Source organism: Notamacropus eugenii, chromosome 2 (assembly GCF_028372415.1).
Source record: "Notamacropus eugenii isolate mMacEug1 chromosome 2, mMacEug1.pri_v2, whole genome shotgun sequence".
NCBI classification, from domain to species: domain Eukaryota; kingdom Metazoa; phylum Chordata; class Mammalia; order Diprotodontia; family Macropodidae; genus Notamacropus; species Notamacropus eugenii.
Genome location: NC_092873.1, coordinates 408,094,120 through 408,111,870, shown reverse-complemented (window position 1 = coordinate 408,111,870; position 17,751 = coordinate 408,094,120). Strand labels below are relative to the sequence as shown.

At 35.8% G+C, this 17,751-nt stretch overlaps 1 protein-coding gene across 3 annotated transcripts in view; it reads right to left on the bottom strand.

Moving 5' to 3' along the window:
• CNST (consortin, connexin sorting protein) overlaps positions 1-17,751 on the bottom strand; it is a 102,483-nt gene that overhangs the window by 63,994 nt on the left and 20,738 nt on the right. For 2 of the 3 annotated variants that reach the window (XM_072647651.1, XM_072647653.1), the window contains exon 2: positions 825-1,275. In XM_072647651.1, the coding sequence (XP_072503752.1) occupies positions 825-1,224 (400 nt within the window). In that variant the 5' untranslated portion in view covers positions 1,225-1,275. Of the gene's footprint in view, positions 1-824; positions 1,276-3,438; positions 3,520-17,751 lie in introns of all 3 variants that reach the window. The other variant, XM_072647652.1, reaches the window with a different exon arrangement.

Genomic DNA, 17,751 nt, shown 5'->3' with positions numbered 1-17,751 from the left:
CTCCTGGTACGTATGGTGGCAATCAACAGGAGCACTCCTGAGAACCCTGTGTTTGTATCCCTCCTTCAATACTGACAAATCAATACATAATTTTAAAAAAAGAGCGTATGCTTATTCTAGAGCAGAGCTTCTTAAAACCTTTTCTGCTACAAATTTATTTGGCAATCTGGTGAAACTTAAGGGATGCCTACCTGTATTCATAATTAAAAGAAGTGCTCAATTTCAATTAGGAGGTTAGTGAAAATAAAGGTGATAATTTTTTTCCTTCTCTGTTTACAGAACCTCTGAAATGTAGACATGGAACCCTGAGGGGTCCAGGAGTTACAGGTTAAGAACCTGTATTCCAAAGCAACTATGAAATTTGGGAAATCACTTTAATCTAGAGTAATACTTTCTTTGGGGACATAAACAGAACAAAGAAAATGTGAGACCTTAAAGGAACAGCTATTAAACAGCACCTCATAAATAAATAGAAGAAACTGAAAGTTAATATGATATGTTGTAAAGATGTGATAATGATATGATATATATTTTATGATAAGTTAATATGATATATAATGATGTCTATCAAAGAAACTGTTGTGGAAGAGATTCGTACCAGAGGTAAAAGGTTGGTTTAAATTACTCTTTTAGTTCCTTCCAATTTTAAGACTCTATGATTTAAGTATAAATTTTATGTTGTAACCTACAGAAAATAGTTAAAGATCACATTGGAATACAAGACAACAGCTAACAAGTCAAAGAGAAAATGGAAGAAGTATTTTGAGGGAGTTTGCTCAAGGAATACAATGTAATTTTTCAAAAAGGATTTTTGTTTGAAGTACCTGGTATTGACTTTGTGATCATTCCCTTTTTGCTTCTGGAGGTTTTTTTCCCAAGAGTTTTTTTCTCCTTTCCTAGGAGGGGCTTTTCATCTGTGGGGCCTTCAGGGTGCACTTTTTTAGAATGATCACTTGCTGCTGCTTCACAGCGTGGGGTAACAAAGTTATCACAGTTGCCGCGGCTTTCATTATTGTTGAGATTGTCCTGTTCAAACTTCTCATGTTTTCCCATCTCATTGTCACTGCTGGTCACAGCTTCACATACATTCTCATCAAACTGATTTTCATTTTCATCTGATATAGAAGGCAAACAGGTTCTTGTACCTTCCATGCTGGCATCAGCATGACATCCATCTTGTGGCTCTAACTGTAGGTCATTTGGAGGAGTTTCTCTGTCATCCATTAGAGCATCCTTTGTTGAACCATCAAAGTTTCATTAAAAATCTTCCCACATCTAAAAATGATAATAAGAAAATTACATTGCTTAAATAAAGTCCACAACTACATAAGCAACTAAACTTATACATGGTAAAATAAAACATTTTATTTACAAAATATGTGGCTTATTCTTGTTCTTTGCTCCTCCTCTATCCTTAGGCTATTTGACTTCTGAGCATTTCATTGTTCACTATCATGTACCTGCCAGTGCAAAACAATAAAAGCTGTTACTTATAAGGAATTTCTATTTTAAAAAAAGGTTTAGTAAATCGTAAAAGAGATCTTCTATCATTCCATCTTCCCTAAGCCCTTTCTCAGTCTTCACCATGACCTCCATTCTCTCCACCCTTCAGTTCTTTCATAGGCCACCACAGCTGCACTTGCCATACTCTCCTCCCTTCCCTGTCTTGACCCTTTGATTAACCAATTCAACTTTAAAATACCATCTACTGTCAAATCCCTGGCACCCTTGCCCTATTATGCCAAGAAACACTATCAAAAAAGGAAAATTATATTAATTGGGTATGACCAATTCTCAAGTAAAAAACTCTCTGGCTTACTGTCACATCCCTTTCTACATAAAAATAAATAAAAGGCATAGGTGGAATTTATATAGTACTTTTAGGTTTATAAAGTGTCTTAAGTATCTCAAAATATTCATAAGTGTCATTTTAATACAATCCTGAGTGCCAAAAATCAAAGTCAAGCACACTGACCTATCATTTTCAGATTATAGCTTTTACCCTTTAAAAAACAAAAGTGGAATATATATCCTTTTCCCGTCCTACAATACCACTCTCATTTTTCCACACACACCCACAAAGTCAACAGAGCCTTAGTAATTCCATTTGCTAGTTCCTCTTGGTACTGTGAGATGATCACCTGGATCTGGTAACCTAAAATGATCAAAGGCAGCTAGATGCTTTAATTCTTCAACCTTCTCTTTTGGGCATAGTTCCCAATTGCTCTTCAGAATGGTCAGATTACTTCATAACTCTTCCAATAGTGCTTTAGTGTCCCAATTTTCCCAGGGCAGTTAGGTGGTGCAGTGGATAGAGCACCAGTGCAGGAGTCAGGAGGACCTGAGTTCAAATGTCACCTCAGACACTTGACACTCACTAACTGTGTGACCTTGGGCAAGTCACTTAACCCCAATTGCCTCATCCTGGGTCACCTCCAGTCATCCTGATGAATATCTGGTCACTGGATTCAGATGGCTCTGGAAGAGAAGTGAGGCTGGTGACCTGCACAGCCCTCCCTCACTCAAAACAAAGTCAAGTGCAAGTCAGTGTCCCAATTTTCCCACATCCTCTAAAACATTTTATCATTTTTCTTTTTCTTTTTATCATATTAGCCAATCTGATAGGTATGACTTGTACCTCAAAGTTATTTAATTACCTTTAAAGGCTTTGGATTTATTAAGAGGCAATCCACAGTAGTTCTTAAAAGCAGAGATGAAAACATTAATTATATACTACTTATTTCATATGATCTGGGCATATTTTGCAGCTGAAATGTACTGTGTTTATTTAAAACTAAAGCATTTACTTAGTAAAGAAACATTTCATATGAATATCTAAATCTGACCAGTTTAATTTTCCATTCTACATTTCTACCAATACACACACACACACACACACACACACACACATAATACTGAAGTTGAAATAATTTGACAATTTATAAAATACTAAGATAAAAATGTTTAAGACTGAGATTTCCTCTCATAGTTTCATAGGAAACCTCAAAGTTTCCTACTTATGTTACCACTAAAGTCTCCAACTTATAAATTCAGTCTGTGTTAGTGTAGGGCAAAATGTTAACCTCTGAAAGAGATTAAGAGCAACATTTTCAGATGCTATTTTAGATTTGGCCTTCTCAAAGACAAAATCTTGCAGCTGTCTTGAATTTTTAAGGGCTTAATTTTCTATTTAAGTCCATCAGGTGATGCTGTAGACAGGCCTTTACAAATGAAAGCCCTAGGGCTTTATTTGTACTTTTAACTCCCCAGTGATTTAAAACAAAAAACTCAATGGTTTTACCTATAGTAGTTGTTCATGTGAGGATGATAATTAAGTTTAAAATTAGGGAAGTAATTTTAAGCCCTGATGATTTCAGTTTCCTTATCTTTAAAGCAAGGGGGTTGAACTAGATGGCCAAACAAGTATTTATTAAATACCTGGTATGTTCCTGATACTGTTTCAGTAACAGGATACAAAGACAAAAATGAAACAGTAGCTGCTCTCAGGGAGTTTACATTCTGTCAAAGAGAATAACATGGACAAACATCAATATATACAAAATATATGAAAAAATAAACATAAAGTTTATTTATGGGGTAGAGTAGGGAAGCATTAGGAGCCAAGAGTGCATATATATATAGAATGGAAAAATAGAAAGGAGGTGGTGTTTGAGAAGAAGTTTGAAGAAAACAGTAATTCTAAGACATAGTGATGAGAAGGGAGTGCATTCCAGGGATAGAGGACAGTCTAGAAATAAGAACAGGAGATGAAATGTCATGAAGAACAGCAAGAAGGCCAGTATGGCTATATTTTAAAAAAAAATTTAAATATTTATTAGCTACATTCTAAATGCCTAGCACTGGGAGGTTTGGTGATATAAATACAAAAGCAAATACAGTTCTTGTACTCCAATACTTTACATTATAATGATCAGATGGAGAAAATATAAATAGGGGAGTGGCAGTAAGGAAGGCAGACTTTCTATTTGATTTTCTTCTTAAAAAACATTCTTTTTTAAAATTTTGAAAACTAAATTCTCCCTCTTTCTTTAGTCCCTCCAACATCCACTGAGAAACAAGTTATAGGATACCCATTATACATGTGTAAAGTCATGTAAAACATATTTACGTATTAGCTATGTTTTAGTTATACTTTTAAGCAGTTTTTCACCTTTTTTATGTTACAGACTCCTTTGCCAAACTGGTAAAGCTTACAAACTCCTAAGAATAATATTTTAAATACATAAAATAAAATAAATAGTACTACAAAGGAAAACTACAATAAAATATAACATTAATCCCCAATTGATAAATGGCCAAAGGATATGAACAGGTAATTTTCAGAGGAAGAAATTAAAGATATCTATAATCATATGAAAAAATGCTCTAAATCACTTTTGATTAGAGAGATGCAAATCAAAACAACTCTGAGGTACCACATCACACCTATAAGATTGACAAACATGACAGAACAGGAAAATTATAAATGCTGGAGAGGATGTGGGAGAGTTGGAACACTAATTCATTGTTGGTGGAGCTGTGAGCTCATCCAACCATTCTGGAGAGCAGTTGGGAACTATGCCCAAAGGGCTACAAAAATATGCATACTCTTTGATCCAACAATGCCGCTTCTAGGACTATATCCCCAAGAGATCATGAAAATGGGAAAGGGTCCCACATGTACAAAAATATTTATAGCAGCACTCTTTGTAGTTGTCAAAAACTGGAAATCAAGGGGATGTCCATCAGTTGGGGAATGGCTGAATAAGTTGTGGTATATGAATGTAATGGAGTACTATTACGCCACAAGAAATGATGAACAAGAAGACTTCAGAGAGGCCTGGAAGGACTTATATGATCTGATGCTGAGTGAAAGGAGCAGAACCAGGAGAAATTTGTGCACAGCAATGACCACAGTGTGCGAGAGTTTTTTTCTGGTACACTTGGAACTTCGTAATAACACAAGAACTTAAAAAAAAAAAATAATTCCCAGTGGTTTTCTAAGGCAAAACGTCTTCCACACTCAGAGAAAGAACTATGGAATTCATTTGCAGAATGTAGCAGATCTTGTCTGTATATGTGTGTGTGTATTATGTTTTGATTTGTTATATGATTTCTTTCATTTAATTTAGTTCATCTATACAGCATTACCATAATGAAAACGTATTCAATAGGAAAGTGTATGTAGATCATATATAGAATTGTATGGCATCTTGGGGAGGGAGGGGGTACTGGAAGGTAGGTGGGGGGGGGTAAAAATATAAGCTTTTTGGTAGTGATTGTAGAACATTATAAAATAAATAAATAAATGAAAATTAAAAAAAAAAATAAAAAATTCATTAAAAATATAATATTAAAAATAATTAAATTTTAAAATAAAAATTTTGAAAAAATTAAAAACAAAAAAGTTTGGAAGACCTTGGATAAGAATCCTGCATGAGAGTATATATAGGTGAATAATGTAAAATATGTTTGGACTTGTTTCACATTACAAACCATTATCATGCCAACCAACTTTATGCCAATAATGGCATTTTCAAAATTTTTTCATTTAATTTAATATGAATTTGATTAACATGACAAATGTGACCATTTCCAGTAATGTCATGTTCTTCAGTAGATTATAAAGATCTTTACCTGAACAAAAAGAACCCTAAGACAGATGGAGTGATGGGACCTGGACCCCTAAAAGGAAAAAGACCAATGTCTTCGAAAGCAACACAGTCTCTGAATTTTCCCATACATTTCATTTCAGTAGGCCAGATCACTGGCACTTCAGTCCAAGGCATCTGACCCACACCAGACCAGGTAGGTCACTTAATTATCTTACTGGACAATCCTTTCACTGACCCTCCCCCCCACTGCCTGACTACTTAATAATCCTTTCACTGTTCAGACTACTTACCACTTCTTAATTCCATCCAGATCCTTTCACTGTCCTTTTTTGTATATAAGCATCAGTCTCACCCCCATTACACTGTAGACTCCCTGAGAATATCACTTACACTATTGGCCTTACAAAAACCTTGCCACTTTGACTGGAAGAAGGTTTGAATGCATAAACTCTTTCCAGGAAGATGCCAGCCCGTACCCTGACTTTTCAGAGTTCCCAGCAACCCCAAACTGCATCAAGACCATAGGATAAAACCCTCACTGGAGGGGTGTCTCATTCATAACTATCAAACCTTTCCTAAGAAGAGATAGAAACCCTCATATCTGAGCACTGAAAATAAATTAAAGATATGGCCTATCCACTTTTAGGAACTCACAATTTAGTTGTAGTGCCAATGTGAACAAGCTATCTTGTCCCTAATCCCAGACTGATTCTTTTGTAAAGGCAAACTAGGCCATCTTTTGCTCCAATTCTTACCTAATCCTTTAATTATTGAATGGACCTTGCCCCAGATAAACTGAGACCTGGGAAAGACTTTGGCTTTAAAAGGCCATGGTCTCCCACTGCATCTGGGGCCATCACCAATCCTCTTGACCCTTGTCTTGTCACTGACTCTGATGACTCTGGAGGAAGGAGGGAGGCTGATGACTTTGCACAGTCATACAATTCCATACAAATCCAATTCACCCTCAAGTCAAGACATTACCCTCCTGAGGTCATTGGTTTTCTTCTAGAAAGAAGGAGGAACAACAAACAACAAACATAAGCCAGCTAGATGGCCCAATGGATAAAATGCTGGGTCTGGAGTTAGGAAGATCTGAGTTCAGATCTGACCTCAGACACTTACTAGCTGTGTGACCTTGTTTGCCTCTGGAGAAGAAAATGGCAAACCACTACAATACCCTTGCCAAGAAAATCCCAGTGTTGGCATGCTGTGATCCACAAGTTCATGAAGAGGCTGAACAAGGAGCTTTGTGCTAAGCACTGAGAATACAAAGAAAAGGCAAAAGCCAGTCCCTGCCCTTAAGTACCTCACAATCTAAAGGGAGAGACACCATGGAAACAACTATGTAAAAGCAAGTTATATACAAGATAAATATGAAATAATCAACAGAGGGAAGGCACTAGAATTACGAGGTAATAGGAAATTTTTCCACTGTACAATCTACCTGCCTTTAAGAAGAATAAGGGATGAGAAAAGGCCACTTGATTTTGCAGTTAGGAGATTATGGCAGTTTTGGAGAGAGCAGTCTCAGTTAAATGATAAGGTATGAAGCCAGATTATAGAGAGTTTATATTTTTTTAAGGATGGGGGAGACATCCTTGTAAGAGTGGAGAAGCAGCCGACAGACAGGGAAATATTGAAGATAAATGAAGGAGCAGGAATGACAGAAGGCAATCTGCTAGAAAAGAAAGGACAGAATGACATCCCTTGTATAGATAGCGGAGATTACTTTAGCAAGAAGGGTCATTTCATACGAGAGAGGGATGAAGGAAGAGATAGTTGTAGAAGGCTCTTGGCATATGGTTCAATTTTTTAAAAAATAAAACAGCTGAGAGGGTGGGTGGGGGGGGACGCCATTGGTACTTTGAAAGGGTTTGGAAGAGTCTAGTGGGATAGTGAGTTAATTATGGAAGCGCAGGATTGCCTAGGAGCAATGAGGTGACAGGTGAGATTATATAACATAAATCTGTAGTGGACCTAGTCACAACAATTTTATGAAAGAACCAACAGAAATAAAATTCTCAGTGGCAAAACAAGATCAAATAATTGAAAAGGAAAAAAGCTTAAATATTTTATAAGCAAATATAGCAAGGGCATCCCAAATATATGCTCAGACTTGTCCTTCTGGTTCTAGTCAATGAAAAGGGAGCTTTGGGGCCAATTACTGATCATGTATGAGTCAAGTCTAAATGGCTCCAATTTGAGATGATGTTCCAAGTCCCCTTAGTGACTGCTGAGTGGGTAAAGCTAATGACTCAGTATGTATACAAGAGTTCAACCTGCCTTCTCTAAGACCCTTTCAGCTGAAAGTCTCCAGGTAGCATGATGTGGCTGCAAGTCTCCAGATAGCATGATGTGACTGCAAGGCCGGCCCCCAGTCACCTTTTCTACTTTACTTGTTCTTTACTGTGTAGATGACCTTTTAAGTTCAAAAGATCTGGAGGACTGTAAATTCAACTGTGGCAGTGTCTACCTGAGAAGTTGCTAAGATTGGATGCAAGAGCAGTTAGTTGTAGAAGCATCTGATCACAAAGTTCAGAGGACATTTAGGTTTAGAATGGAGTGATATTGCAAAACCAAGGCAAGATGAAAAATACCCAATCAGTTGATTCCAATATTAAATTAATTATTTGGAATAATAGGTAAAGAAGTCCTACTAACCTCCTTTTATGAAACAAATATGGTGCTGACACCGAAACCAGGAAGAGCAAAAACTGAGAAAGAAAACTATAGACCAATTTCACTAATGAATAAAATCCTAAATAAAATACTAGCTAGGAGACTACAGCAATCTATCACAAAGATTATACTCTGTGACCAAATGAGATTTACACTAGGAATGCAGGGCTGGTTCAATACAAGGGAAACTACTAACATAATTGATTATATCAATAACAAAAGGAATAAAAATCACACGATTACATCAATAGATGCAGAAAAGGCTTTTGACAAAAATACAACACATTCCTATTAAAAACACTTGAAAGCAAAAGTATAAATGGACTTTTCCTTAAAATAAGAAGCATCTACCTAAAATCATCAGCAGGTATACAGATATAATGGGAATAAGCTAGAAGCCTTCCCAGGAAGATCAGGAGTGAGACAAGGGTGCCCATTATCACCAATATTATTCAATATTGTACTAGAAATGCTAACAACAGCAATAAGAGAAGAAAAAGAAATGGAAGGAATCAGAATGGGCAATGAGGAAATAAAATCTCTTTTTGCAGACTATATGATAGTATCCTTGGAAAGTCATAGAGATACAACTAATAAATTAGTAGAAACAATAATTTTAGCAAAGTAGTAGGACATAAAATAAACCCACATAAATCATCAGCATTTCTATACATTACCAACAAAGCCCCTCAAGAAGAGATAGTAAGAGCTATTTAATTTTAAATAACTATAGACAACACAAAATACCTAAGAGTAAGTGTATATGTATATATTTATACACATATGTATATATATATATATATATATTTATACACATATGTATATATATATATATATATATATATATATATATATATATATATATACACATATATATGTATGTATATGCTAAGACAAATCCAGGAACTATGTGAACATAATTATAAAACCCTTTTTATATTAAAAAAGTCAGATTTATATAATTGGAGAAATATTAATTGTTCATAGGTGGGCAGAGCCAATACAATGAAAATGACAATTCTGCCTAATCTATTTATTCAGCACCATCCCAATTAAACTACCAAAAATTATTTTATTGAGCCAGAAAAATAACAAAATTCATTTGTGTGAGCAAAAGGTCAAGAATATAAAAGTCATTAATAAAAAAGATGTAAAGAAAGGAGGTCTAGCAGTACCCAATTTTGAAATGGCAGTAATTACAAAAACTATGTGGTACTGGCTAAGAAACAGAATGGTGGAAGGAATGGGATAGACTAAGTATACAATACACAGTAGTAAATGAATATAGTTAATTTGTGTTTGATAAATGTAAAGATCTAAGCTTTTGGTATAAGAAATCACTATTTGATGGAAATTGCTGGGAAAAATAAAAAGGAGTGTGGCAGAAAACAGGTGTAGACCAACATCTTAGAATATTTACCAAGGTAAGGTCAAAATGGATACCTGACCCAGACATAAAGGCAGATGTCATAAGCAAATTAGAAAAACAATATTACCTATCAGACTTATGGATGGGAAAAGAATCTATGAATAAAGAGATAGAGAGCATTCTGGGATTTGAAATGAATAATTTTGATTACATTAAATTAAAAACGTTTTGTACAAATAAAATCAATGTAGTCAAACTCAGTGTCATTATGCAACATTTCAAAAATCTATTCTCTCCTGAAAACAGTCACTTACATGCAGTGGGATGGAATAGATCTAGAACAATATACTCATCCCACATTTATGTGATGAAGCCACATAAGTAGTTTATATTCTAGTAGATAAAATTTTACCAAAAAGATAAAATTTTTGAAAAATTTTCTTTCTGGGGGCAATTTTAGAATGGCTACTGTGTTGGATAAAGGCTGACTATAAATTCTTATAAATTATAGCTAGATATATTATTAGTAAAAAGCAATCGTAAGTTGGTTATTCAGACATATATACATATATTTCCTATATATTACTATCTACCTGGATGCAAGAGAGCCCATAAATTTTCTTTACTAAATGTTTTATTGTTTTCTCCAAATACTGGCTTTTCTCTTGTCTAATTTCCTTGTTCTTTCTGCTATGCTGTCCTTACTATGTTTTTCAATTTCTTCTTGAATCTTTACTTCTATAATCAATTAATCAATCAAGCATTTATAAAATTCCTTCTACATGCCAGGTGCTAGGAATAAAGATACAATAAGTAAAACAATCCTTACTGTCAAGAAGATTACATTCTAACAGTGGGAACAACTAGTATATACAGAAAAAAAATGAATAAAATAAACATAAATACAAAGTAGTTAAGCACAAGGTAGTATAAGAGGGTGAGCACAATCAGGAAAGACTTCATGGAGAAGGTGGTACACTAAGCACAGCACATGACACATAGCAAAGCACTTAATAAATGCTTGTTGACTTGCTGAGCTGTCTCACCAAGAAAGAAAAAAGACTCTATGAAGCAGAGGTGAGGAGGAAGTACATTCCAAGCATGGGAGATAGCTAGTACAAGAGAAATGTAGTATATGAGGAAGAGAAAGAAGTCAATTTGGCTAGTGTGGAAAGGGGAGGGGCAGGGGAGAAAAGCACAATAAGGTTGAAATGACAAGTGGGATTAAGGTTGCTAAAGAAAAGAGTTTATATTTGTTGCTAGAGGAATTGGGGAACTACTGGAGTTTAATGGGGGAGTGAAGACATGGTCAGATCTGTGCTTAAGGAAAGTCACTCTGGCAGCTTTGTGGAAGATGAACTAGAATTGGGTGAAACTTGAGATAAGGAGACCAATTGAGACCAATTGGGAAGATTTTGCCTTTGAGGGGAGAAACCTTGGGAGCTTGGTGGCTGCTTATATAAACTTCTTAACCTTTAACAGACTACTACACAGGCTTTCAAAAAGAAAAAAAAAATTAATTCCAGTGAGGATCACAGTTACAAAAGAAGCCAGGCAGTAAGATTTATGTCTCCCTTCAGAGACTAAGACCTTTGCATAAAAATTACTTGTCACATATTATATATAATAATAAAAAGCATTGTTTTACATAGGGAAGCAGATGTGTATGTAAACAACATTTTTTTCTCATTAAGAATTCAGAGTTTTTATGCCTAAAGGGCTATTAAACTATGCATACCTTTTGATCCAGCAATACCACTACTAGGCCTGTGTCCCAAAGAGACTTTAAAAAAGATGGGGTTGGGATGGTGTGAAGAAGAAACTATTTGTACAAAAATATTTATAGCAACTTTTTTCGTGTTGGCAAAGAATTGGAAAATGACGGAATGCCCATCATTTGGGAAATGCTATTATTGTGCTATATGAAATAAGTAGGATGATTTCAAAAAAACCTGGAAAGACTTACATGAACTGATAGAGAGTAAAGAGAGCAAAACCTGAATACAGTAACAACAATACTGTGTGATGATCAACTGTGAATGACTTAGCTATTTTCAGCAATACAATGATCCAAGACAATCCCAAAATGATGGGGTACAGACTCTGGAAACCTCCTGGAACTCTCCTGGAATCTTCCCACTTAATCTAGTTTTTCATACCCAAATCTGTTACCCTTCACCTAGCCAGGCTTCTGTTGATCACATGGTGGCCAGAAGAAGTGATACAAGGACACTCTCAAGAACTTTCATTTGACTGTGCAATATGGGAGACACTGGCACAGGACCGCTCTGCATGGCGTGCCCACATCAGAAAGGGTGCTGTGCTCTTTGAGCAAAGCAGAATTGAGACAGCACAAAGTAAACACAGGATGAGCAAATTTGGGATATCCACCCCCAAAATTCATAAGGACTATCTGTGCCCAACCTGTGGTGGAACACTCTGAGCTCGTATCGGTCTGATCAGCCACAGTTGGACACAATGAAAATTTACTTTATCATGGAGATGTCATTTTGGTCCTCTTCAAAAACGAAGGACAACAACCAACCAACATCACTAGTTACTCCAGTCCCATCAAGATCCTCCTTAGACCCCTCCTCCCAGACTACTAGACCACCCCCAGATCCCTCCCACAGTCTTTCTGTATATAGGTTTCATCTTGCCTCCCAGAAGGTGCTCGGACTCAATCCATCTCTGACTCTGTCTAGCTGAGATTCTATCTGGCCCACTTGTCAATACAAGTGTCACGAATGCTTAGGCTCCTTAAGAGTCAACCCAATATGGCAAACCTTTAATAAATTTTGTTTCACTTTGGCTGAAAGAAGGCTTGACTTGACTGGAATTAATTTGGCAGGACCAGGTGTGTCAAATGTATTTTGGGGTCCTGATCACCCCAAATCTCCATATTATGGTTCCATAACCTCATCAAAAGGACTCATGATAAAAAAAAAAAGCTATCCTCCTTCAGAGAAAGAATGATGGCATCTGAATAGACTGAAACATAATATTTCACTTTTTTTGAGGTTTTTCCCCACAAAATGACTAATATGAGAAATGTTTTACATGATTATACATGTATAACCTATATTATTAGATTGCTTGCTGTCTCAGGGAGTAGGGACAGGAAGGAGGAAGGAAAAGAATTTGGAATTGTTTTTAGATGTAATTGGGGAAAAATATTAAAACAATAAAATGTTGAGTGAGGTTCAAAAAAAAAGGAATTCAGAGTTCTGAGGTTTCTTGATCTCTCCTAAAAACAATAAAACTAGGTTGTGTATTCAAGAATAAACATTATATTCAACTAAACTCAAACTTAAAATTTTTTTCTTTTACACAGAAACTTATAAAAATTGGTAAGTCTACCATGCCAGATTCAACAGACCGGTATATAACTACTATATGCTTGTGGATGTAACTTTTTAAATTTCCATATTTACTTCCTTATTTTGGTGTTTAAAAACATTAAAGATTATCTATTACAATCCCCAGTCTTTCAGATTTCCTAAAGGAAATTATGACTTCACCTAAAGACACACCTAGAAACAAATACTATAGAAACAAATTTGGGAATACAGAAATTCTATTCATGGTTCATTCCTCACCTCCCCCTTAGGGTAGGTTCTTCAGTAGTTAGGAAAAATTTTTTAAACTGTTTTTTCCTTTTGAAAATGTGTGGCAGGAAGTCGATCTAAGCATAAAGGGAGAAGGGAGAGCTCAAAAGTTTGTTCACAATCTCCTAATCTATATGCCAGATAAGATGTGTTTTTCTAAATAGTCTGGGAGCTAGGTCCTCATTATTCATATGATTTAAGAGTCTTGGTCATTGAAAAAAATCAAAATTAATTTAGAATATCATTATTAGTAGAGATTTCTGAATCCATGAAGAGCTTGGCTTGGAGTCATAGGACTTGAGTTCAAAAACCAGCTTAGGCACTTACAGTCTGTGTAACCTTGGACAAAATCACTTGACCTATCAAGGCCTCATAGTCCTTATCTAAAAACAAGAATGGTGAACTAGAAAATCTTCTAAGACACCTTCCAGCTGTGATCCTACAGAGAACTTGTAAAGTGAAACAATATGATTCTAACAAGAGATCCTATTGTGATTGCATCTTCCCAATAACATCCCAGCAGAGAAGCTTAGCCCTCTCTTCCAGCTCTATCATCTAGATCTTAAAGAAATGCTCTTTTATTCTGAGGCCTATTTGCAGTTTGTAGTTTCTAAATTTTTTTAAATTACATCGTAGAAAAGGGAAGGTTTTATGATTTGTTTTGATTATTTCTCCACCTCAACCCTAACAAATCATACAAAAATGAATATTACTCAGAATGACCTCCTGTTAAAGGCACATTTTTATCAACATAATCCTCCAGACAACTTGAATATGTCATCTATTCTAATTCAGCAACTTTAATATTTACTAGTAAATAAATCCAACATTTATAATAGTAAATAGTAAGTGACATGTTTACTACATACTCTCAGTCCCCAAAAGTGAAATAAATCGCCATTAGTTATGTTGGGGATGGGACCTGGACCCCTAAAAGCCCCTGAACTTTTCCCTGAACTTCAGCAACCCAGAGTGTAGGGGTGCTAGGGACCATGAAATGTAAGGTTACAGGGCAGGGATCTGCTTTGAAATTATTTGACCACACAAACCTTTCAGTCCAAGTAGTGAGTTTATTAAGACACCAGTTGGGTGGGCGAGATTCCTAGTGAGTTTGCTGTATTTGTGATGCCAACACAAGGGGGCCAGATTTTAATAATCTGCTAGCAATTTAATGGGGGTAAGATTAGTATTTTTATACAAAAAGACTGTGGGAAGATCTGGATGGGATCAAGGAGTGACAAGTAGCTTGGGGTGGGGCCAGGTACAGCTGAGGGTCACAAAGAAAAGGCAGTTGGTTCAGGGGCTTTTAGGGGTCCAGGTCCCAAACCCATTATTTATACTCTCTCAATCTCAAAAAGTGAAATGAATCACTATTAACATGGTACAGCAGTGCATTTCTCAGACACCTTGCTTACAATGTATGCACACTATTCTTCTTGCTGTGAGAGGGACACAGTATAGTTCCTATGCTATGAAACAGAGAGAAATAAAGAGCAGCATTCTTACTTCATTCCTTCAGGGATGTATGATTTCATCAGTTTAGGTATTACCTCTGCAGATAGAATAGGAACTCCTCTCTATCTTTGTCTTCAAGAACTACTATGACCAAAACATTTACTATCCTATGGCCAAACTGGAGGTGAGACTCTGAACTGATTTAGGTTGGTCTTTAGGAAAAAAGGTTTTACTAGGCTGTATCTGGAACCTTTCCTGTTTAGCAAGATTCATCCAAGTTTTCCTTCTACAGGAATAAGCTTTGAGAACCCAGTGTAATCTACAATGCTACTTCAGAGTATACATAAAAGGCAGAATATCCTTACTGGATACATCACACACTTCTAAACTAGGATCATGAGATTTGCAGTGGATAAAAATTTAGGAATCATTTAATTCAACCTTCTCATTTTACAAATGAAGAAACTGAGGCCCAGAGAGATTGAATGACTTGTCCAAGGTACTACAAGTAGGAAGTGGCACAGCCCCCATCTTCTAACTCCAAAAATACTTTTCTTTCTACTTGGTACCTTGACCAATGAAAAATAGCTGTCAGGAGAAAAATATGTAATGGGCAACATAAGGAGTAAAGCTAACTAGCTTTGTGTATGTGTAGACGCATACATGTAAAATGCAGATGGAAATTTCTCTTGGTGGTAGCAAAGAAAACCATTTTATGCAATAAGTCAAATAGTAAAGAAAATGATTGCTTTTAAGGTTTTATTAGTATGTTAATGGAATAATGAGTAAATCAGTGGTATTATTCAGTCAAAATAAACTTAGCTATTAAAATAAATACCTTTGTCTGGCTCTGGTTCCTTTAAACAGGTGGCCTTTAAAATTATAAATAAATTAAAATTATGATAGGTAGATAGAGAGCATTTACCAAGCACTTACTATATGCCAGGTACTGGGAACACAAATCCAAGCAAAAAAGCAAGACTGCCCCTGCCTTCAAAGAGCTTACATTCTAATGAGGGGGAAGACAACACCTAAAAGGGAGCAGAAAAAGAGTTGGAAGAAGAGGAAGGATCCATGGAGGAACAAGGTTCAGAAGAAATCCTGGAAGTTATGGGTTAAAACAGATTTGGAGTGAACATAAATGGCTTGGGTGCATCCTCAAATGGAAATCTGGGGGCAAATTCATACAGAATTGCAGAGATGGAGGCATGAAGATGGCCACTCAGGTAATTTCTCTTGTTTGCTATTTTGTTTCTTTGTTTTTAAGGCTTCTATTTTCATCCTGATTTAAATATAAAAATAAGCTTAGCTACCAGCTTCTGTGAATTTAAACATTGTTTAGTACAAAAATAACCTTAAACGTTCAATTATAATGACCATTTTACATCAATTTTTATGTCATTATCTTCTTTTCTTACTATTTGAATATTTATATGACTAGACCTATTGATTATTTCAAGGATGGAGTATTTAATGATAGCTTTCTTCAATATTTCTGATAAAACAAACCCTAAACTCAAAAGAAAGCCTAACCATAAAAAAGCTGTTATGGTTAAACAAAGGTGAGTTTACTCTAACTTGGAGTCTTAAAGGGGGGGATTAGCTTAATTTTGGTTTCCCTACAATAACTCTACAAATGAATTCTAATATATGGAAAACATAGCTCAATAAAAAGAGAGCAAAAAAAAAAAACTTCCAGGAAAAGAAATTTATGTAGTTATCTGAAAACTCAGCTATACAAAATGCTCTTGAAATCTTCTTACAAACAAACATCTTCGCTGCACAGGAGAGTAGATACATGACAAAGAAAGCCAATATTCAGAGTTCCTTAAAATAAAATTTACAAACATACACAAGTATATAATGCCTCGCTGGTTACAGAAAGGAATACATTTTCTATCATCTTCTGATTCTCAACAGAAAATGGTTGTGTTGCTTCTTCCAGCATTATGAAATGCATTTAGCTGGAATGAATGCGCTGAAGGCTCCATGTTGTTGTTCAGCTGTGTCCTACTCTTCACGACCCACTTTGGGGTTTTCTTGGTTATTAAGCGACCTTCCCAGAGTCACATAGCTGGTAAATATCTGAGGCCAGATATGAACTCAGGAAGATGAGTCTTTCTGACTTCAGGCTTGGCACTCTATCCATTCCAACATCTAGCTGCCCAAAACCTCCATAGCTCTGTCCACCCAGACCACCCAGATCAAGAGCCAGATGACTGGAGGAGTGCACTCTTTCTGTAGTTTCTGAGACTTCTTCCATAAGCACTACCTGAAGAAATAGTAGTTGCTATAGCCATAGCTGTAACAGATTGCGGTTACCTAGTCCAGCCCTCTAATATTATGAATGAGAAATTTGAAGGAAAAGAAATTAAATGACTGGATTAAGGTCAAACAAGTATGCCTGGGACTCACATCCAAAGTCTCTTCAAGGTTCAGCTCACATGCCACCTCCTAAAAGTCCTTTACTTACTCCTCCAAAACAGCACTTCACATATATTTTGTATTTATTTACAACTGTGCCTTCTTGGTTTGAAGGTAAGATCCTTCAAGGCCAGGACTGTATTGCTTTTGTATCTGTTTTGCCAGTACCTAGAAAAGTATCTGATAAATAATAGACATGAATTCAATACTTGCAGAATGAATGCTAATTAATGAATGAAAAAGCATTTATTAAATATTAACTATACAGGAAGTATTGTGCTAAGCACCAAAGATAGAGAAAAGTGGAAAGACCCTGCTCTCCAGCAGAACAGATGGCAACGCATCTTCTTTCAAGTTGTTTCCACTGATAAAATCTTATCTGTTTCTAATGTTGAACTATTTGATAGTAGCAAGGACTTTGGTATCAAGAACTCTGCTTTCCAAAACCAGTGCAGCCAAATTTAGAAGAAATGCAGGAGACTGGGAGGAAATTGTGGCAAATTTCTCATATATATAGAGATCTGTGCCAAATTTATAAAAATAGGAGCCATTCTCTAGTTAATAAATGGTCAAAGGATATAAGCAGTTTTCAGAAAAA